The 22,795-nt window shown below is 44.2% G+C and overlaps 1 protein-coding gene across 1 annotated transcript; it reads left to right on the top strand.

Annotated features, from left to right (window-relative positions):
- Nucleotides 1–4,703: 4,703 nt before the first annotated feature.
- LOC136117567 (uncharacterized) lies at nt 4,704–19,324 on the top strand. Its single transcript, XM_070995397.1, has 3 exons — nt 4,704–4,807; nt 14,026–14,380; nt 14,747–19,324. The coding sequence occupies exons 1-3, from the start codon at nt 4,704–4,706 to the stop codon at nt 19,322–19,324; spliced, it is 5,037 nt and encodes a 1,678-aa protein (XP_070851498.1).
- Nucleotides 19,325–22,795: the final 3,471 nt, after the last annotated feature.

The raw sequence follows: 22,795 nt of genomic DNA, 5'->3' as shown, positions 1-22,795 counted from the left end.
TCTCTCCAGAACTCAAAATCCCAAACAATTTTGTATTGGCCAACCTGAGGTTGTGACCTAAAAAGGTAAACTGAGACAAAAGTGCGCAAAAAAGCTCTTTAGGATTGCATTCATATGAACAAGAACAGAACTACCGACAACGCGGTGTAAGTATAAAGGTGAAACTTGGTGAAACTCACTTTAAATCTCTGTTTAAAAATCGTTTTTATTGTAAATTTGTACACGTAAAGCGACTATTAAAAACATTCAATTACAGGGACAACACAAACAAATCCAACTTGTGACGACCACAAACATATAGTACAAGCCGCTTTTTTTCGATGTCATTATAACTTTTTTGATAAAAACTTAGTTTGGTGCCTTATTTTTATAATTTTAAACCGACTCTATTTTTCGCAAAGCAGCTTTCGTGCGCCTGTGATACCAAACAGCTGTTTTAACAGCCGATATTTTAGCAGATCGTGACTCTGTTAAAATTTCTGTTACGTAACATTGAAGTTTGATGTTTTCCCAACACACAACACGACCACTCGACTCCTCGTTGAGCCGCGTACCGTCTGATCTGCTCCTGAACTTTGCTCCCATGAAGTTGGTGGCGTTGTCGCTGTACATCTGCTCCGGAAGATACCTCCGGCCGGCGAACTTTTTGAAAACAGATAAAAAGCTGTCAGATGATAGATCGACAACTAGTTCAAGGTGAACAGCCTTTGACAAAAAACAAACGAGGACGGCCACGTAAGTCTTGATAGGGGGTTTTCCGTGCGATTCAGTCCGATAAGTACTTGGCCTCACCGACCGATGGCGTCACTATCGCAAGAGAAATTTACTATCGTGTAGTACATTCTCGTAGACGGCTACTGTCGAAATTTCAGCCGAATCGGACTCGTAGTTTTGACTGCGTGTGGAATCGGACGTGTCCGCGGATTTTAGAAAAATGGAGAAAGAGCAATATCGGTCTGTGATTCGATTCCTGTTTTTGGACGGTGACTCTTCTCCTTCGATGGCGACCGTCAAAAATTGGTTTAACGAGTTTCAATGTGGTCGCAAGTCGTTTTTTGATGAGTCACGCCCAGGTGCCCCGAAAACGGCTACCACGGAGGATAACGTGACAAAAATTCACTATCTCGTATTGGCAGACCACCGATTGAAGATACGCGATATAGCTGAGACAGTAGGCATGTCAAAAGACCGCGTGGGTCATATCCTGCATGAAATTTTGTGCATGAAAAAGCTGTCAGCGCGATGAGCAGAGCAGTGCTTGACACTGTTTAAGCGCAATCCGAAGGAGTTTCTGTGTCGTTTCGTGAACGACCACGAAACATGGATCCACTGGTACACACCAGAGACCAAGGATTAGTCGAAACAGTGGACTTCACCCGGCGAACCTGCTCCGAAGAAGGCGAAGACTGTCCCATCGGCCGGAAAGGTGATGGCCACCGTTTTTTGCGATTCACAAGGTGTGATCTACATCGACTACCTGGAGAAGGGCAAAACGGTTACAGGGCTGTACTATGCCGAATTATTGGGCCGATTCGCCGCCGAATTGCAAAAAATACGGCCACATTTGGCGAAGAAAAAAGTGCTCTTCCATCATGACAACACACCGGCTCACACTGTTACCCCATCCACCATATTCTCCAGGTTTGGCCCCGTGTGACTTCTTTTTGTTTCCAAACTTGAAAAAGTCACTCGCTGGACAGAAATTTGCGTCGAATGAGGAGCTCGTCGCCGCCACAGAGGCCTATTTTTCGCTGGGTCAAGTGTATCGAGCGAAAAGGAGATTATGTTGAGAAATAAATCGCCTCTTTTCGAAAATTTTCGTTTTTTACATAAGTACATATCGGACCACCCTCGTATATTTTTTATTTTTTTAGTTTTTTAGTTTTTTTGTTGAGAGGTTTTATCATTCTCTCACTCAGGTTGCGATAAAATCGGATTATATTATTTGCTCCCTTTATTATATTGTAGTATGTTCACATATTGAATGCACACTGAACTCAGTGTTTCGCATTAATATTATTACATATACATTGCAGCACTTGGCCACAATAAGTAAGCCACAAATACAAGTCCCAAACAGTTCTTCAAGTCCCCGGTAATATGATCGCCGTTTAGTGCACTTGGACTGGGCTGGGACTGGACAGTGCTGAGTCTGCATATTTGACATGTCACCAAGCGAACATAAGACCGCCCCTCCACCGCGGCGACTCTTCGCCAGCTACACTCTCAGTAGCTGTACAAAGAATTGTAATAGAGTTAAAAATTCATTGAATAAAGAGAACTTCAATGCAAAGGTTGGCTTAAATCTTATTGGAACATCAACATAAGACCAGGAAACTTCCGCCGTCTACAGCTCAACTCGAGATGAGAAGATTACCGCGGAAGACGAGAATGGTCCAAACTGAATGAAAGTTAACGGAAATCAACAGGATCGGCACGACGACTTGGATGAAAAAAATAAAAAAGTCTGAGTGAGTAGAGTGTGAGTGATGGGGTAGACGCGGAGGTGTCGACAAAAAAAATTAAGAAAAGAGTACACTACGTGTACTGCCGTCCGCAGTGATAGGTGTATAACAAAAAGGGCCCTAAGCCAAGCAAACGATCTAGATAAGATCTAAATGCATACGCAAAACATTATGATAATTATAATAAAAATATATATTCAAAGATCTTAAATTAAATATATATAAATTGAAAAAAAAACTTTTTCAAAATAATGGTCTAAGTAATGAGAAATGAATTAATTGTCTAAGAAACATAATTTCTGAATAATGAAATTAATAAAATAAACAAGGAAGAACGCTGCAGTCTCGTACCTCGACTATCAGATACCCGTTACTCAGCTAAAGGGACCAAAGGGAAATGGAGATATGCAAGCAGCAAAGCGAGCTTGAAATGCGTCACCTACCGGCGGTAGACAGATTTAAGCGTTCTTGGCGATAGAGTGGGCGTGGCAAATTTTTCTTTGGATCAATCGATAGGTATTGACGAGAACAATACATTTCAGTTAAAATGATGTTTACGAGGGCAGTCCGATAAGTACTTGGCCTCACCGCCCGATGGCGTCACTATCGCAAGAGAAATTTACTATCGTGTAGTACATTCTCGTAGACGGCTACTGTCGAAATTTCAGCCGAATCGGACTCGTAGTTTTGACTGCGTGTGGAATCGGACGGGCCCGCGGATTTTAGAAAAATGGAGAAAGAGCCATATCGGTCTGTGATTCGATTCTGGTTTTTGGAAGGGAAATCGCGCAGCGGTCGCATGTCGGTTTTTGATGAGCCAAGCCCAGGTGCCCCGAAAACGGCTACCACGGATGATAGCGTGACAAAAATCCACGATCTCGTATTGGCAGACCGCCGATTGAAGATACGCGAGATAGGTGAGACAGTAGGCATGTCAAAAAACCGCGTGGGTCATATCCTGCATGATATTTTGGACATGAGAAAGCTGTCGGCGCGATGGGTGCCGCATTTGCTCACACCGGACAACAAACGCAACCGTGAGAAAATTCTTCAGAGCAGTGCTTGACGCTGTTTAAGCGCAACCCAAAGGAGTTTCTGTGTCGTTTCGTGAACGTCGACGAAACATGGATCCACTTGGACACACCAGAGACCAAGGAACAGTCGAAACAGTGGACTTCACCCGGCGAACCTGCTCCGAAGAAGGCGAAGACTGCCCCATCGGCCGGAAAGGTGATGGCCACCGTTTTTTGGGACTCAAAAGGTGTCGATTACCTGGAGAAGGGCAAAACGGTCACAGAGCTGTACTATGCCGAATTATTGGGCCGATTCGCCGCCGAATGGCAGAAAATAAAAAATACGGCCCCATTTGGCAAAGAAAAAAGTGATCTTCCATGATGACAACGCACCGGCTCACACTTCCGCCCTCCCCAAGGCAGAATTGGTCGAATTGGGCTACGAACTGCTACCCCATCCACCATATTCCAGATTTGGCCCCGTGTGACTTTTTTTTGTTTCCAAACTTGAAAAAGTCACTCGCTGGACAGAAATTTGCGTCGAATGAGGAGGTCGTCGCCGCCACAGAGGCCTATTTTGCAGACCTCGAGAAAACGTATTTTTCAGACGGGTTAAAGAAGTTTGAGCATCAAGTGTATCGAGCTAAAAGGAGATTATGTTGAGAAATAAATCGCCACTTTTCGAAAATTTTCGTTTTTCTTTTGGAGGCTAAGTACTTATCGGACCATGCATGATAATGGGTCCTAGGTAAAGAAAATTTGGCATCATACAGGATTGGCGCATTAAACAATCTGCCTCCAACCCGAATCAAACGAAGTGTCACACCATCTAATTTGCTGCTTGGGCCAAGCTTTCCGATTTCTCTAACTTTTTGTACTCTGATATGAACTCAAATCTTTGAGTTATTTGCACTAGCTTAAGAAACGATACCCGTAGTTCTTTAGCCGAAATAACCTCCTCGCGATGACGTTTCTTTCCTTGAATAAACCGATTTACGTATGCCATGATCCGCAGTAACTACTTAAGCTTAACTAAAAGATAAACATCTTTCAACAAGCTCAGCAAGCACATTTGGTTGTCCTTTTGTCACGGAATCATACTTTCCAATTCGAAGTTGTTGAGCAAGGGAGCTACGTAAGACCATAACTTGGCGAGAATATGTGCTGCACACAACTCAAGCCTTGCAATTGATTTTCTTTTAAGGGCAGTTAGCAATCTCGACGAATGACTTCTTCCAACAGTGGTACGGACATCGATGCAAAAGCCGCATGCTCCACTAGATGCATCAGCCAATCCGTGGACCTGAACCGAAAGACAGATATATCAAGGTATAGATATTTTGTCTAACTCTCCCAAATTCTGCTTAAATCTATTCCAGCTGGTACACACATTCATTGGAACCAACTCGTCCCAATTTAATTTGTCGCCACAGCTCCTGTTGTAATATCTTTGCTCTTGTGATCAACGGGAAAAATATGCCCAAAGGATCAAATAACCGAGATGTGACGGACAAGATATTACGTTTAGTTGGTGGTAAAAAATCAAATGAATCCTCCAAGTGATAATGAAACACGTCATTTTGAGGATTCCATCTCATGCCAATTTTTTTCACTGAAGCGGACGAATTAAATGTTAAAGCCTTCTCTAGTCCTTTATTAGCCAGCAAACTTGGATGATTTGTGGCCCATTTGGCTAAATCGAAGCCCCCTAGTTTCAAAACTTTAGTCTCTCTCTGCGTATGACTTTCAGCTCTTCCAAACTGTTAGCTCCTGAGCATATCATCGACATAGAAGTCACTGGATATCACTTTCCATGCGGCAGGATATGACTCAGCGTAGATCTTTGATAGCTCAAAGACACAACGGATGGCCAAAAACGGAGCTGAGGCTGTCCCATAAGTGATCGTGTTCAGACAATAGGCTTAGAGAACATTTGTCGATTTTGCCCTCCATAAGATAAGTTGGAGGTTCCGATCTTCTGCGGCAACGTAAACTTGCCTATACGTTTTCGAAATGTCAGCCGTTAAGGCATATTCGTGCAATCGAAATCTTGCTAAAATTGCGTAACACTCCCCTTGAATAGTTCCAACCACCATTTAGGTTTCATTCAATGGAATATAAGTTGACGTCTTGCTCGATGTATCGAACACGGCTTTCCACTTTGTGGTGCCACTGTCAGGTCTTAGGACACATTGATGCGGAATATAAGTGGGGTCCTGGAGGAGGGGTTGGAAGAAATGACATATGACCAAGGTTAAGATACTCTCTCATGAACTTCTGATACATGTCATGCAACTCATTATTAGTTGCAAGTCTGCGCTCCAATGCAAGAAATCTGCGCTTTTCCGTCTCAAAGGATAAGAATAGAATACTTGGGTCCCTTTTAAATGGTAGCTTCACCTCAAAACGACCCGACGAAAGGCTGTGTACGGTGCGCTCAAAGTGTTGCTCGCAAGCGACTTGTTCAGCTGTATAATCAGCCTTCGATCAGAAACATTCAACCAGAGAGTCGAGAGAACCTATATTTTCATGGACAGTGACGCTGCACACCTGAGCTCTATTTGATCTCTGTTGAGTATACTTCCCTGAAACAATCCAACCTAGCAAGTTTTTTGAATTGATGGATGTTCGGATCCCAACATTGTTTGGCCTACGCTCAGCAGTTCGAAAAAGGATTCTGCGCCGATTAGTAAGTCCCCTTTTGCGGGCTTGTAAAATCGAGGGTCCGCCAACTCAATGTTTGCTGGAATACTCCATTGTTCAAAATTGACCTCATGTTGATATGTTGAATTCGATTTTAAAACCCAAAAATCGCTTGCGAAACTATGAGAATTTACTTAAGAATGATGAGCGATTCTTCTCTGTTTAACCGTAGACGGTGTGCTAAATCCTCGGCCATAAAATTGATTTGCGAACCAGAATCTAAAAGGGCTATTGCCAACTGAAATTGTCCAAATCTATCCCTTACCTTTACTACGGCAGTAGCAAGAACAACTTGATCACTACTAGCAGCATGGCATGAATGTGCTTGATTAGGATGATCAAAGGCTACTGACTGTGTCTGAAAATGCCCTTGCGGCACTAGGCAACAGTTTGTAGCTGATCTACCCCGTATCGACTTTGCTGCCTTTCACTTCTTTACTACATGTTTTGGATTTAGGCAATTGATATATAAACGATTGTGTTTGGCGAAATCGAATGCTTAAACTGTGATTCGTCGCTGAGCAATGTCTACATTTTGACTCAGTCCGACGATCTGATTTCCCTATATTCGAACTTTGTTTAACCTTGCCCATGCTTTTAGTTGCTTCCTCAGCAGCCAAATGCTTATATTGTCTAACTGCTCTTTAAAGCGAGAATTTGTAGCATGATCCACTTTGGATACAGCTATATGAATAAAAATGGCATTATTTATTTTTTCTTCACTTCCCAGTGACTGTAATGATGCATACAGAGCCAATATTTTATCAATAAGAGATCTTAACCTGACGCAGAGGGTTTTAATATGTGGGGAAGATCGAATAATTGCGAAATTGTGTCAAAAAAGATAAAACATTTACTGTCATAAACATATTTTAAACTGGCCAACGCCTTCTCCGAAATTTGAAACGAAAGCAAATGTTTGAATTTCTCAACGTTGCTTAGAGATGTATCATTGCTGACCAAAATCTCGAAAAGACTTATAAAATTTTTACATTCGTGGAAAGCACCACGCTCGTCGCAGGCGCCTCTTTTCTAGGTCTAGCCGTTCAATTTGCAGATTAGTTTTGAAGTGGTTGGCTTGCACGTCCCTGACTTGTGGTGTTGAGATAGTGGCTGCCTCCACGAATACTTCTTCAAGAGAATCGGTAGAGCAGTCGATGTCCGCTTCGATGTTGAAGTGAGGAGTTAATTTGATGTGTGAGCTTACATACTTGTTATATTTTAACCAGTTGGTTCTGTGCGACATCAGCCTGAGAGGGTGTTCTGTAGTTTTTGTGCCTTGAAAAAGAGTTATTAGCACTGCCGAATGGTCTGACGACAGGTTCGAAAGAGCTTTGGCGCTTATTACATTGAGGGGAATGTTTTTGTCACCGCAAAGTCTATTAGGTCTGGAACTTTCCTGGGGTCCTGGGGTCTGTTGGCCAGTATGTGGGGCTGCCAGGGGAAACAGTCAATTGTATAATTGCCTTCCTTTGGCGTGCTCCCCAGTTCGTGTGTTTGGCATAATAGTCGCCAGCAGCTATAAAGCGATCTCCCAGCAAGTTGTAGAAGTCCTTCAGAAATTGTAAGGCGAGGCGGACAGTAGACAACGGCTTGTAAGTAATTAGCTGCAAATCTTTAATGAAAGTGGTGCTTGATGCGTTACCAGATTAGGATGCCGCTTCCACCTTTTAGACGGTCTGTGCCTCTTATTTGGAAGTTGTATTTGTTTGTGAGGTGCGTCTCTACCAGTAGCATAATGTCGATATGATTATCATTCAGGAACTGTGTTACTTCGAGGTTGTGCCGTGAAACGCCATAGGAGTTCCACTTTGTTATTCGTAGACTTGCCATCTGTTATTTAGACTGCTTACCTGCAAGTAGCTGTAACACCATGTTCTGGTTTTGAACCAGTGTTTGCATGGTCGTTTTCATGAATGACATGAATTCCATCATACTTTGCATAGTGACCATCATAGATTCCAGAGTGCTTTGTGACTGTACTTGGATCTGCTGAGCGTTTCCTAGATTAAAATGTAGTGGGTTTTCCGTCCCTGACCGAAGGGCATCGGCGTATGAGAAGCCCTTCTGGGTGTTTAGTTGACCAAATGAGGATCTTGCAGCCGTGCCGAAAAATACTTCCGGCGTCGTACGCGAGTAAGTGTACGCCATTTGGGGTGTTCTGATGTCGCGTTGCTGTCACTTTTCGCATGCGGTCCTTCATGTCCTTGTAGATCGGACAGCCCCTGTAGTTTGCCGTGTAGTTACCTTGGCAGATAACGCATTTTTTCTCTTTGGGGTCTTCTTCGTTAGCGGGGCAGTTAGCCGAATTGTGGAAGTCTCCACAAGCTACACAAACTGTTCGAAGTGAACAGTATGCCCTGGTGTGTCCATACTCCTGACAATTTGTGCATTGCACTGGACCGTTCTTTTTATGTGGCTCTTCCACGTTGAATCTTCGGTGCAATAAGTATTGCAGGTTATAAATGGGGTGCACTTCATTTTCCTTCAAGACTCTGCTGTCTGGCTCCAGCTCGACCCTGAAGAAGGGTTGCGGCCCTTTTTTCCTGTTTATAATGTTACTGACGTTCCTTGCAGAAAACCCTTTTTCCTTAAGAGCATCGATAACTTCCTTGGCGGTTACGTCGGGCTTGATTCCTTTTAGTACCACTTGCAGGCCCTTGCTGCTTTTTAGTTGGTACGTGTAGTAGCTTTTCCTAGCTTCCTCCAGGTATTTGGATACTGCTCGGAAATGTTCTTCTGATTTGGTCTGAAGCTTGGTTTCATGGATATCCCCTTTTGTGGCCGGAAAAACATGAAAGTTTCCGTCCCCGGTCAGCGCAACAATTTTTCTCCCTAATGTAAATTGGTGGGGGCTTAGGCTCCCTGTTCGGGTGCCATGAAAAATCTGAGAGAGTTTTCCCTGAAAAGTTACTAAAAAAAGGCGAATACAACTCAGAGGGTTTTAATACTTGGGGAAGATCGAATAATTGCGAAATTGTGTCAAAAAAGATAAAACATTTACTATCATAAACATATTTTAAACTGGCCAACGCCTTCTCCGAAATTTGAAACGAAAGCAAATGTTTGAATTTCTCAACGTTGCTTAGAGATGTGTCATTGCTGACCAAAATCTCGAAAAGTGCAATTTGCAGATTAGTTTTGAAGTGGTTGGCTTGCACGTCCCTGACTTGTGGTGTTGAGATAGTGGCTGCCTCCACGAATACTTCTTCAAGAGAATCGGTAGAGCAGTCGATGTCCGCTTCGATGTTGAAGTGAGGAGTTAATTTGATGTGTGAGCTTACATACTTGTTATATTTTAACCAGTTGGTTCTGTGCGACATCAGCCTGAGAGGGTGTTCTGTAGTTTTTGTGCCTTGAAAAAGAGTTATTAGCACTGCCGAATGGTCTGACGACAGGTTCGAAAGAGCTTTGGCGCTTATTACATTGAGGGGAATGTTTTTGTCACCGCAAAGTCTATTAGGTCTGGAACTTTCCTGGGGTCCTGGGGTCTGTTGGCCAGTATGTGGGGCTGCCAGGGGAAACAGTCAATTGTATAATTGCCTTCCTTTGGCGTGCTCCCCAGTTCGTGTGTTTGGCATAATAGTCCCCAGCAGCTATAAAGCGATCTCCAAGCAAGTTGTAGAAGTCCTTCAGAAATTGTAAGGCGAGGCGGACAGTAGACAACGGCTATGGTGAGGTTTCCGTTGCCTGACTGCACTTTGATAGACGTGGCTTGTAAGTAATTAGTTGCAAATATTTGATGAAAGTGGTGCTTGATGCGTTACCAGATGAGGATGCCGCTTCCGCCGCGGGCCTTACCTTTTAGACGGTCTGTGCCTCTTATTTGGAAGTTGTATTTGTTTGTGAGGTGCGTCTCTACCAGTAGCATAATGTCGATATGATTATCATTCAGGAACTGTGTTACTTCGAGGTTGTGCCGTAAAACGCCATAGGCGAATTGCAGGTTATAAATGGGGTGCACGTCATTTTCCTTCAAGACTCTGCTGTCTGGCTCCAGCTCGACCCTGAAGAAGGGTTGCGGCCCTTTTTTCCTGTTTATAATGTTACTGACGTTCCTTGCAGAAAACCCTTTTTCCTTAAGAGCATCGATAACTTCCTTGGCGGTTACGTCGGGCTTGATTCCTTTTAGTACCACTTGCAGGCCCTTGCTGCTTTTTAGTTGTTACGTGTAGTAGCTTTTCCTAGCTTCCTCCAGGTATTTGGATACTGCTCGGAAATGTTCTTCTGATTTGGTCTGAAGCTTGGTTTCATAGATATCCCCTTTTGTGGCCGGAAAAACATGAAAGTTTCCGTCCCCGGTCAGCGCAACAATTTTGTTAACCAGGTTCGGCATTTTCTCCCTAATGTAAATTGGTGGGGGCTTAGGCTTAGGTTGGGTCTCCTGAGCCTGTTCTGGTTCATTTTCTGAAAGAAGCGGAAATCTATTGCTGTTGGACCTCCCGGGTAATTTATTTTCTATTTGGACACGGTTTATTTTTGACTTGTTACATACCGCGGTATTCTGCGGGTTAAGCTTACGCTTGATATAAATGTACCGATATAGTCCGGTCTGTATGGCCGGACCCGCTCGCTGAATTTTGTTTTGGTTTTGACTTGTTGTCGAGGTTTTTGTTGCCGTTGTATTTAGAGCTGCGGTTGCAGTCGATTCCAAAATAATAGCCGTAGCTGTGGTTGTTGTTGGTTTTTTTTGCCGTAGCTGTAGTTGTTGCTGACAAATTTAGAGCGGATGCAGAAGTTATACCGTTGCATGTTGTTGGTGCGCGAAGCTTAGTCGCTCTTTATTTTGTTCGTAGCTCATTGAGCTTTTATTAGCGTGGCACTTATTTATTATTATAAAATTAAAAATGTATGTGCTAGTTTAAGTCATTGCACCGATTTTGGGAGTTGAAATCGAACTTTCTTTCGGTTTTAACGTCTTTTCGCTTATTTGAAATTAACCAGTTTAGTTTTTGTGTTTTGTTTGCATTTAATTTATTAACTTTCTTGCACTTTTCGTGGAGCTCGCACGAGACATGTCCGCTCTCTTCAGCTGTCGCTCGTTTGCTTTCATTACCGACCGATATAAAGCCTTTGTGATAATACATATATCGTCAACAGACTCTCTTAAATTAATGTTTGGGTTTAGTATATCTATTCCTCCCGATATTCCAATTGGAATTGATCAAAAGAAATTGTTTTCTCTTCGAGTGCTGTTTTCATTCGCCTGTCCATAACCCTGTCGTGTTTTTGCATTGCGGACAGTAATTTTGTTTTTGGAACAACTTCCCTTACAATTGCTTCCTTTGCAACTGGTTCTATCTCTTTTTCACTCATTTCGAAAAATATTGTAAGTTAACTTAATAAGAGGGAATGCAAATACGAATATATTACACCGGCCAAGGGTAAATGATTTCTTTGCTAACGGAACCATGCCTATTTTATACATTTCTTAAATATTAAAAGACAGAAAATGTATTGCTCATATACGGGTTAATAAATTAAAAAAGGTTTATGTATATACTTGTAATACCAAATACACAGCGACAAAGTACACCAGCTATTGAATCTTATTTGTCCAACAATCTTTTGTTGGACTCTACGGGTCTCTACGGGTTAGTGATGCCCAAAATTCATAATTTATCGTTTATTTATTTTGTGAGAATCTATAAATAAATACGATCAATGTGCGTGTTTCGAAATGGTTTACTATGCCAACACACTGCGCCGAAATTCGCCAAATATTTAAATTTCACTGACTATGCACAAATGCATAAGTACACATGTACAACTGTATGCCGGGATAAATGCCACTGACCACTGAGCCACTGCCAGTATCTACTGCTAATAAAGAACTGTCTGCAACTGGAGACCGTTCTGCACAAAAGAAAATCGCAAATTACCGGCACATCGCCATCTTGATTTATGCGGTAATTTTTTCAGATGTACATTATGTACATGTGCACACAAACATTTTTCTAATGTTCAAATAATTTTCCACACACGTTATTTTGTCAAAGACAGTTCACTTTTATTTATTTCTTTTATTTATTGGTGTATAATTGGTTTTCCAATTTTCGAAGTGCCATGACTTTCCCAAACTTTTCTTGAGAGTCCAACGAAGTTGCTGCGCCGAAAGTTGTTGCGCCGAAACCCACCAATTTCAAAGCAAATTTAAACGAAAACTGCTAGCCGTAGTCCCTGTTCGGGTGCCATGAAAAATCTGAGAGAGTTTTCCCTGAAAAGTTACTAAAAAAAGGCAAATACAACTCAGAGACCTGGCTGGGGATTTTCCACCGGCGAAAGAAGAATCCGCAGCAATCAAAGTACTAGTGTTTATTGCGCTAACGCAGCCAGCGATTCTCAGCGATAATGAGCGACTTCTCACACGAGCAGTGCCAAATTTTACAAATGCTCACGAAGTTACGAAATCTTTATTAGTATAAGAGTTCGCCGCTTAGCTATAAGGAAGCTGGAGCCCACTCTAAGCTAAGCTTGCATTACATCTGGCTTGTTTAAATTGTTCTTATCTCTAACTTCATGTTTACATTCAACTTCATTTATATTTCTATTAGGTACGAATTTATTCTACTGCTCTACCAGCAGCAATTATCAGTCAATACGATAATTGAAATTTACAAAGACGGCAATTCGGTTAGTAGATCAGCTGCTGTGAGTTAAAACCGCAGTATCGATTTAGTTTTAATGCGGGCTACCAGAGTCTTGGCTGGTCTTGGTGTCCGTCTCTGTTGTAACTGGACTGTATACAACGGCTTCTACTGCTTGTGATGAAGCATCCGCGGATCCATGCAGCACATTGCTTGTGAGGTATTCGACATTGGGAAAACATTGACAACTCGCTTGTAAAGATACTCCACCGCCTGGCAATGTTCTCATTCATTGGTTCATTGAGTATTACCCAGTCTGTGCAGGATAGTTTGAAAAGCTTTTACATTTTATCGAAGTTGACCGAGAGTGGAATATAGTCTCTTTTGTTGAAAACCAGTTAGTTGACCAATTAGGCCTAATATCCAAGCTGGTACTTCGCATAACCTCAGCGCTGGCTTGCAGGTCAAGAAAACTTATGATCGTGTTTAGCGCCCCTCTAATGGAAAAATCAGCACTTCTGTGGAACTTGTAAGAAAATGGGCAGAACCTTCAACGATGACAGAATCTCGATAGTTGCATTGTACAACTCTGTAAGTTATTTCAGAGCGCTTGAGACTTTGAAGTGCTACATGTCGGGGATTTTCGAATCGGCGATGCACACCTTCGTTGCTTAATGTGCTTGCATTTGTCGGTATGCAGGTAGTTAGGTGTAGTTGGCGAAGTTCGAAAACGTGTTGCTGCCTAAGGCTTGGAAACGGTTTTGGTTGTGCGCTGGGCAGGAGGTGCTCAATGTTCTCCTCCTCAAAGTTGGCGATTTTTAGCCGGCGCACGATTGTCGCTAAGAGACAGTGGGCCGTGAGACCACTTTTGAAGATTATAGAAGAAATTTCTACACCGTAGTATTGTCAGTGTTCCTGAACGGTTGCAGTCTTTAATAACCTCTCATCATAAGGCGCATAATGCCATCTCTATCCTATGTAATATAATATCGATATACATATATATATATACCATTTTTTCGTTTCTGGCAACGCTGCTACGTCGGCGTCTTTTTGTGAAATTCAGATCAGTATCAAATAGGCTTCGAAACCGTCAAGAATAAAAAATACATACAGTCCACACGTCGTCGTTTATATTTCTAACCATATTGCTGGTCCATCGTTCCGGATTCTTGGACAGTTTTGAAGTGCTTTGATTCTCAATTGGTAATTGTTTGCAATGGAACAATTAAAATCATTGGTGTAAAGCCGTGCCAGACTCAAGGCCAACATCACACGTGTCTTGGCATGGGCTGAACAAACGGAGATTGCTACACACACAGAGATCGTCACACGGATAGATCTTCTCAACGAAGTTTGGAAGGAGTTCAACCAGTTTAGCGATTGCATTGCGCTTCATGAGGAAGTGGAAGGCTATGTCGATCCGGAGATTGACAATGCGGTCTACGAAGCAAAATACCTAAGGGCAAGCGCTATTCTCAAGGAAAGGAGTAATGATCTACAACCGGGGACATCTACAAGCGGTGCTAGTGGCAGCAACGGGCTACACTCACACAACGATGCAATCTTGAACTTGCTGCAACAAAACCAACAACTATTTGAGCGACTTGCAGTAAGTCAGAGCACACCGAACACGCCTGATCATGATGGTGGTGACGTCACATTAGCGAATTCTCGGAACTCGGTACTCACGGCGAATTCAAATCTGAGCGAATTGCCTAAAATTCAAATCAAACGGTTCTCGGGCAACTACACAGAGTGGCCATCCTTTCAAGACATATATGAAAGCACAATTCATAACAAACAGCATTTGTCCAACACCCAGAAGTTCCATCACTTAAAAACACTACTCGTTGATGAGGCTGCCAACTTGGTTTGACACTTGGCAATTACGGACACGGCTTACAACACTGCATGGGAACGTCTTAAGGAAAGATACAATCGTCCACGGCACATTGTAAACTCGTTTTTGGAACAGTTTATGAGCTTGCCAACAACTACAAAGATCGATGCAACAGTTCTACGGAAGGTTTCGGACGGAGCAAACGAAATTGTTCGTGGATTGGATGCGGTGAATCAGACGGGACGCGACTGTTGGATCATATATCTAGCCCTAGAGAAACTTGACGCTGACACACGGCGCAGGTGGATTGAGCGCAGCATGGAGACCGATTCGCCCACTCTAGAGGAATTCTTCAAGTTTCTCGATTCTCGCTGCGAGGAACTGGAGCTGAGCAAAAGGGAGCTTGCGACTGGAAGCAAGACAACAACACATCCTGAAAAGCCAAAACGGATCACACAATCGATGGTTGCGGTTGAAAGTAGTGGCTGCACCAAATGCAGTTCTGCGGAACATACTCTATATGGCTGTCAGCAGTTTCTGGATATGTCTGGACTGCAGAGGCGATCATTTGTGAAGGAGAAATCACTATGCTACAACTGCTTGCGACCTGGTCATGGGGTCAACAGGTGCAAGTCAACATACAAGTGCAGGCAATGCAAGGGAAATCATCACTCCCTTCTTCACGTCCAACCGAATCCACAGGCTAGTGGGAATCTTGCCCAAATAGCGGAGGGAGACGAGCAAAACTTAAGCGCGTCTAACACAAACTCAGTGACACTCAGTCATGTGGCCCAAGGAGCGGGCACCCAAAAGGTTGTATGTGCACAAGGCACTGCAAAATCTACACATCAAACGGAATTCAAACGAAGCATATTACCAACTGCTATGGTGTATGTTAAAAACGCAAAAGGTGACCACGTAACATGCCGTCTTCTATTGGACACAGGGTCAGAGCTGTCGTATGTATCTGAGCGTTGCATCCAAGCTCTCGGATTGACACGGTCGGCATCACGCATTTTGGTTACGGGAATCTCTTCCGTAAAAGCAGACACTACAAGGGGATGCAGCACGCTGCAAATCAAGTCTCGCATATCCGATGATCGTTTGGTTGTCTATGCCCATGTGCTAGGCAGAATCACCTCATCTCTGGATCGCCAACATATCGACGCATCGACACTCGAGGTATTAAAGGATCTGCAGCTGGCGGATACACATTTCAACGCAAACACACCAGTAGATATACTATTGGGAAGCGAACACGTATGGTCAGTGTTCACAGGACGAAAGATATACGACAACAAGGGTAATCTTATCGCTATTTCCTCGGTATTCGGATGCGTAATCACTTCACTCATCACATCGAACGCAAGCAACGCTATTGCACTAACCACAACAATGGATATCGACAACACGCTTCAGAAGTTTTGGGAACTGGAGAACGTTCAAAGCAACACAAAATTGGAACCGGAAGACGATCAGGTCGAGAAGCACTTTCTCGCCACCCACAGTCGGGATGAAAACGGGAAGTATATCGTTGAACTTCCATTCAACACGGAAAGTCCTGAATTCGGAGAAACTCTACATGGAGCTCTTAAACGTTTCAAATCGGTGGAGCGACGACTACAACAAAACGAGCAATTGCGGACACAGTACGTATACTTTATGCGGGAGTATATCAACCTGGGACACATGCGTGAGGTGCCGCTAGAGGAAATCGCTACTGGGAATCACTTCCTTCTTCCCCACCACCCAGTGCTAGGCCGAAAACTGCGAGTGGTCTTTGATGGATCCTTTCGCGACGCCAATGGTAAGGCCTTAAATGACACTCTTTTCACAGGGCACAGTATCCAGCGCGATCTATTTGCTGTGTGCCTACGCTTTCGAATGTACAAGTTCGCATTCTCAGCGGACATCGTTAAAATGTTCCGCCAAATATGGGTAAACGAAAAGCACAGAAACTACCAGAAGATCGTTTGGAGAGAGGATCCATCCGATCCGATCAAGCATTTCCAATTGTGCACTGTAACCTACGGAACGTCATGTGCACCATTCCTGGCGGTACGAGTGCTGGAACAACTCGCCGTGGATCATCAAGACGAATTCCCGAATGCTTCAAAAATCCTACTGGAGGATTTTTACGTCGATGATGTTCTTACCGGGTCAAACAGTGAGGATGAACTACGTCGAAATCGAGACGAGTTGATTCAGCTAATGTCGTGCCCAAATCTGGAACTCGGGAAATGGGTATCCAACACCTCATTCATACAAAAGGATGATACCAACGTACAATCGTCGCCATTTAAGGTTCTCGGACTATACTGGGATCCTGGAAAAGACATTCTAACGTACAACATTGGTCTAGCGGCAAGTCCTGACTGCACAAAGAGACAAGTCTTGTCCGACGTCTCCAGGATATTTGATCCTCTCGGACTCTTAGCACCAATTGTAATCCAATTTAAGATTATTTTCCAAAAACTTTGGCTCCTAAACATGGATTGGGATGACCCGCTCCCAACTAAACTAGCGGACAACTGGCTGAAGTGGAGAGCAGATCTAGACACTCTACAAAAATTCCAACTACCACGCTTCGTTGCCAACGACGCAGACAATATCGAACTTCACGGATTTTCGGATGCCTCAACCAAGGCGTATGCTGCTGTGGTGTACAGCAGAGTTACAAATGACGACGGATCCATCTCGGTGTCCCTTGTGGCTGCGAAGACAAAAGTGGCGCCACTGAAACAACAATCTTTGCCACGCCTGGAGCTTTGCGGAGCACTTCTTCTAAGCCAACTCATTCGGTCGATCTCTTCTGGATTGCGCCACAAGAACATAACTGTTTTTGCCTGGTCTGACTCATCAATAGTGCTGTCCTGGTTATCTTATGCACCAGCCCAACTAAAGACTTTTGTTGGAAACAGAACCTCGGAAATCCTTGACACTATTCCTCGGAAGGCCTGGCGGCACGTAGACTCCAAATCAAACCCAGCTGACTGCGCTTCCAGAGGTCTGATGGCTGCTGACCTCATCGACTTCCATTTGTGGTGGAATGGACCTTTGTGGCTACGGGACCAGGATCAATACCTGGAAAAGTTGAGCGATTCACGTTTTGGTTTATCTCTTTCAGACAAACGCATTCAAGGAGAAGTCAAGTCGAACTGTTTGGCTACAGTGGCAGCTGCAACTCAGGTTCATCCACTCGATAAGCTGATCGCACGAGTTTCTTCCTGGCTCAAGCTCGTTCACATTGTCGCCTATGTGAAGCGATTCATTCAACGCACACAAAACCCGTCCTGCGATACGGCCTCAAAAGCTCTTACGTTTGAAGAAATTAAGGCAGCAAGGATCATCTGTATAAAACACGCGCAACGCTGTTTCCACGAGGACTACCAATTGCTCCTTGCCAAGAAACCCTTAAGGAACCGATCGCAGCTGGTCAAACTTGCACCAATGATAGACGAAAACGATTTGCTGAGGGTAGGCGGAAGACTGCACCAATCGCAGTTGTCACGAGAGGCAAAACACCCAGTTTTGCTACCAAAAACGCACCGAATCTCGAAGCTGCTTCTGGAACACGAGCACCGAGTAAATCTTCACCCTGGCGTGTCTTCCCTGTTCGTAATCGTTCGGCAGAGATTCTGGATATTTGGAGCACGTAATCTCATTCGCAGAATTACACACGACTGCTTATGCTGCTTTCGTCAACGCCACCACACCGCCCAACAACAAATGGCTGATTTAACCAGCATGCGTGTCACTCAAGCCCTTCCATTTGTCAATACTGGTTGCGACTATGCAGGTCCAATCTTTCTGAAGGATGCCAAGGTTCGGAAGCCACGTATCAGCAAGGGTTACATTTGCCTGTTCGTCTGCATGGTCACCTCGGCCATACACCTGGAACTTGTCACAGACCTGACAACAGAAACCTTCTTGGCTGCCTTGCGCCGCTTCACATCCCTACGTGGCAAGTGTAGCAAGATCTACAGCGACAACGGAACAAACTTTGTTGGAGCTAAGCGATCCCTCAACGAAATGCAAGAATTGCTTTCATCACAACGACATAAGGACATCGTCACATCCACTCTGGCAGATGACGGAATTCAGTGGGTACTCATTCCCCCCAGAGCTCCTCATTGGGGTGGGAAATGGGAGTCGGCAGTTCGCTGCGTCAAACTGCATCTGCGCCGAGTCACCGGCAACTCAACGCTCACCTTCGAACGGATGCGCACCTTGCTTGCTCAAATCAGCGCAGTGATAAATTCACGCCCCTTATGCTACACATCGGATACCGAAGACAACTACTTATCACCCGCCCACTTCTTAATTGGGCGACCGTTAACCACCGTACCAGATCCTGACTTAAGCCACATCCCTGTGGGCCGATTAGGATATTGGCAAAGCATCCAGGCTATGCTTCAAGGATTCTGGAAGAAATGGCATCAGGAGTATCTGACTACTCTGCAACAACGTCCGAAATGGACCACTTCAACACCCAACCTCTCGATCGATGATGTAGTTCTCGTTAAGGAGTCTAATACACCACCAGCATCTTGGCACATCGCACGGGTTATGGAAACCTATCCAGGGAAGGACAACCTCGTTCGAGCAGTCAAATTGAAGACCTCAACAGGAGAGATGACCAGGCCAATCACGAAGATTGCCGTTTTGCCCAGTTCAGAAACTGTGTTTCAGGGCGGGCCGGGATGTTCCTGAACGGTTGCAGTCTTTAATAACCTCTCATCATTAGGCGCATAATGCCATCTCTATTCTATGTAATATAATATCGATATACATATATATATATATACCATTTTTTCGTTTCTGGCAACGCTGCTACGTCGGCGTCTTTTTGTGAAATTCAGATCAGTATCAAATAGGCTTCGAAACCGTCAAGAATAAAAATTACATACAGTCCACACGTCGTCGTTTATATTTCTAACCAGTCAGAGAGTTTTGTTTTTCTTCAGTTTATACTTCGGCCATATAAGCTTGGAAGTGTAGCGTGTGTTGATCACGTTCCATCGGTTATTGGAGGAGTTTAGTGGTCTTGCTGCCTAAGGCTTGGAAACGGTTTTGGTTGTGCGCTGGGCAGGAGGTGCTCAATGTTCTCCTCCTCAAAGTTGGCGATTTTTAGCAGGCGCGCGATTGTCGCTAAGAGACAGTGGGCCGTGAGACCACTTTTGAAGAATTTAAAGAATATTTCTACACCGTAGCATTGTCAGAGAGTTTTGTTTTTCTTCAGTTTATATTTAGCGCCAGTTGATCCGGAGTAGTGCCCCTGGACAAAACGTCGGCAGAATTCAGTGCAGTCGAAACATAATGCCATTCCATATTAGCAGTCAATTCCTGTATAGAAGCCACTCGGTTTGCCAAGAAGACGTTGAATTTGCAGGGCTCATTACTGATTCAGGATTGAGCCACAGAGGTATCACACCAGCAATGAAAATGACCATTGAACATATCCATTTTAATGACTTCATTCATCAGCTTGGCTAATCGCACGGCTCCGCATAACTCCACCTTAGGTACACATATCGTTTTAAGAGGCACTACTTGGGATTTGGAACATAATAGATGGCTGCTGGGAGAAGTGCCTCTAGATAACACATATATGAAAGCGCCGTAAGCTTCCTCGCTACCATAGCAAAATCCATTAATTTCAACATCAGTTTCTGAAAGAAGCCAAAATCTTGGGGATGATATGCGGATATGATAGAAACTAGCAATGGTGGCCAGAACTGATTGTCGGCAGGCCTTGGAGCCGGGATCTAGAGACGTTAAAGAGAACAGCAGCTCGTCTGTTGCCGGATCCCATGCAAGACCAAGAGTTTTGGTTATATCGCTGTCGAGGCCGAACTTCAAATACTTCTCCTTGTCATCATCTGACACATCCTTTAAAACCTCGGAGTGGCTGGAGCACCTTTTTCGTAACTTGAAGTCACCTCGCGCTGGTACGATGACAGAATCTCGATAGTTGCATTGTAAAACTCTGTAAGTTATTTCAGAGCGCTTGAGACTCTGAAGTGCTACATGTCGGGGATTTTCGAATCGGCGATGCACACCTTCGTTGCTTAATGTGCTTGCATTTGTCGGTATGCAGGTAGTTAGGTGTAGTTGGCGAAGTTCGAAAACGTGTTGCTGCCTAAGGCTTGGAAACGGTTTTGGTTGTGCGCTGGGCAGGAGGTGCTCAATGTTCTCCTCCTCAAAGTTGGCGATTTTTAGCCGGCGCACGATTGTCGCTAAGAGACAGTGGGTCGTGAGACCACTTTTGAAGATTATAGAAGAAATTTCTACACCGTAGCATTGTCAGAGAGTTTTGTTTTTCTTCAGTTTATACTTCGGCCATATAAGCTTGGAAGTGTAGCGTGTGTTGATCACGTTCCATCGGTTATTGGAGGAGTTTAGTGGTCTTACTGCCTAAGGCTTGGAAACGGTTTTGGTTGTGCGCTGGGCAGGAGGTGCTCAATGTTCTCCTCCTCAAAGTTGGCGATTTTTAGCCGGCGCGCGATTGTCGCTAAGAGACAGTGGGCCTTGAGACCACTTTTGAAGAATTTAAAGAAAATTTCTACACCGTAGCATTGTCAGAGAGTTTTGTTTTTCTTCAGTTTATACTTCGGCCATATAAGCTTGGAAGTGTGGCGTGTTACCCGGTTATTGGAGGAGTTTACCCACATGCCTACTGTATCCTTGTCTTGCCAACTCGTCTATTCAGTTGATTTCAATGTTACGGTGAGCAAGCACCTTGTCTCGTTCAGACATTTGCGACATAGAGATAGTTACCGAGCTGGAAGTTTAAAGGTTATGAGCCCTGAAAAAATGTCTGAGTCATAGTGTTCTGATGTAACAAGGTGGGACATGACCACTTGGATTGCTAGGACTTGAAAAACACTGCAGTGGTCTGGACGAAGAGAGATTTTTATATTTTAGCGGTTAAGGGCCCGTGTTGCCTCTGCGCTCAACATAATCCCCCCGTTACAACTTCATCAATGATGATCCTGATGTCACCTGTGGACGTCTTCAGATCAGCAACTCGGCAAACGCCATCTCGTCCAGGAACAAGTGGATTCTCTGAAATTGATAGCAAGGGGCGAGAACTAATGACTGACGCAATCTGACAAACCAGAGTGCGAAGCTCATCAAAACTAAGGGTTTGGGGGCCAACAGAGCGTTAGAAATGGTGTTTTGCCGTCTTGGCTGCTGCCTCCCAAAACCCGCCAAAGTGTGGTGAGCGAGGGGGAATAAATTTCCAGCCTATTCCCTCCGCCAAGCAAGCTTGATGAACAGACTGCATATGGATGAACAGACTGCATAAGCAGCAGCCGTTTCAGATCCGCCAACTCATTTTTTGCTCCTACAAGTTGGTAGCATTGTCCGCCCAAATTTGACTAGGCCTTCCACGTGTAGACATTAATATTTTCAAAGCACTTAAAAACGATGCAGTTGTTAGATCCTTAACAAGCTCTAAGTGCACAGCTTTGCTTGTAAAGCAGATGAACACGCATACGTAGCACTTGATGGGACTTCTGATTTGTAGAAGAAGGGCCCACAATAGTCGACGCCAGAAACAGCAAAGGCCCATAAGCACTCCAAGCGCTCCTTCGGAAGATTAGCCATGATTGGTTCCAGAAATTTGGGCCTGGCCCGGAAGCACTCTACACAGCCTTTCACTACATTTGAGACCGTTCGCAGTCATCCAATAGGCCAGTATTGTTGTCGTATGCTTGCCAACAGAGCGCGCGGTCCTGCATGCAGGTTCATCTTATGGAAGTGACTGATGAACGCTAAGGTGAGTTGATGGCGAAGTGGCACTATTTTTGGATGGCGAGCTTCATACGCAAGTGTTGAATTTTCGAGGCGTCCACCAACTCGAAGGAGGCCAAATGCATCTATGAAGGGCAAGAGCGATGCAACTGAACTTGATTTCTTAACAATGCCATTTGAACGTAGCTCCTTTATATCCTTCCATAAATGAGCCAGTTGGACGCCTCTCCAGAGCATATATGTCCCACGTTGCACATCAAACACCTCAAGACCACGATGTCATAAGCGGTGAGAGAATTTGTAAATGTACGCGAACACGCGCTGCATGGAAGGGAACGAGTTGCCATATTTGGATCTAAGGGTAATATCAACGTGAGGAGACTTGACCATTGTTTACGTAACTCAAGGCTCGGATCGTCATAA

The sequence above is a fragment of the Drosophila suzukii genome, chromosome 3 (genome assembly GCF_043229965.1).
Source record: "Drosophila suzukii chromosome 3, CBGP_Dsuzu_IsoJpt1.0, whole genome shotgun sequence".
Classification (NCBI taxonomy): domain Eukaryota; kingdom Metazoa; phylum Arthropoda; class Insecta; order Diptera; family Drosophilidae; genus Drosophila; species Drosophila suzukii.
This window is presented reverse-complemented; position numbering and strand designations above follow the sequence as displayed.

Bases quoted from the DNA above. Each gene is read 5' to 3' on its own strand.
- LOC136117567 (XM_070995397.1), top strand. From the start codon at position 4,704: ATGACTTCTTCCAACAGTGGTACGGACATCGATGCAAAAGCCGCATGC. The intron at 4,808-14,025 runs GTATAGATATTT...AAGCCGTGCCAG, and splicing joins CGAAAGACAGATATATCAAG to ACTCAAGGCCAACATCACAC. The intron at 14,381-14,746 runs GTAAGTCAGAGC...TTTTTGGAACAG, and splicing joins AACTATTTGAGCGACTTGCA to TTTATGAGCTTGCCAACAAC.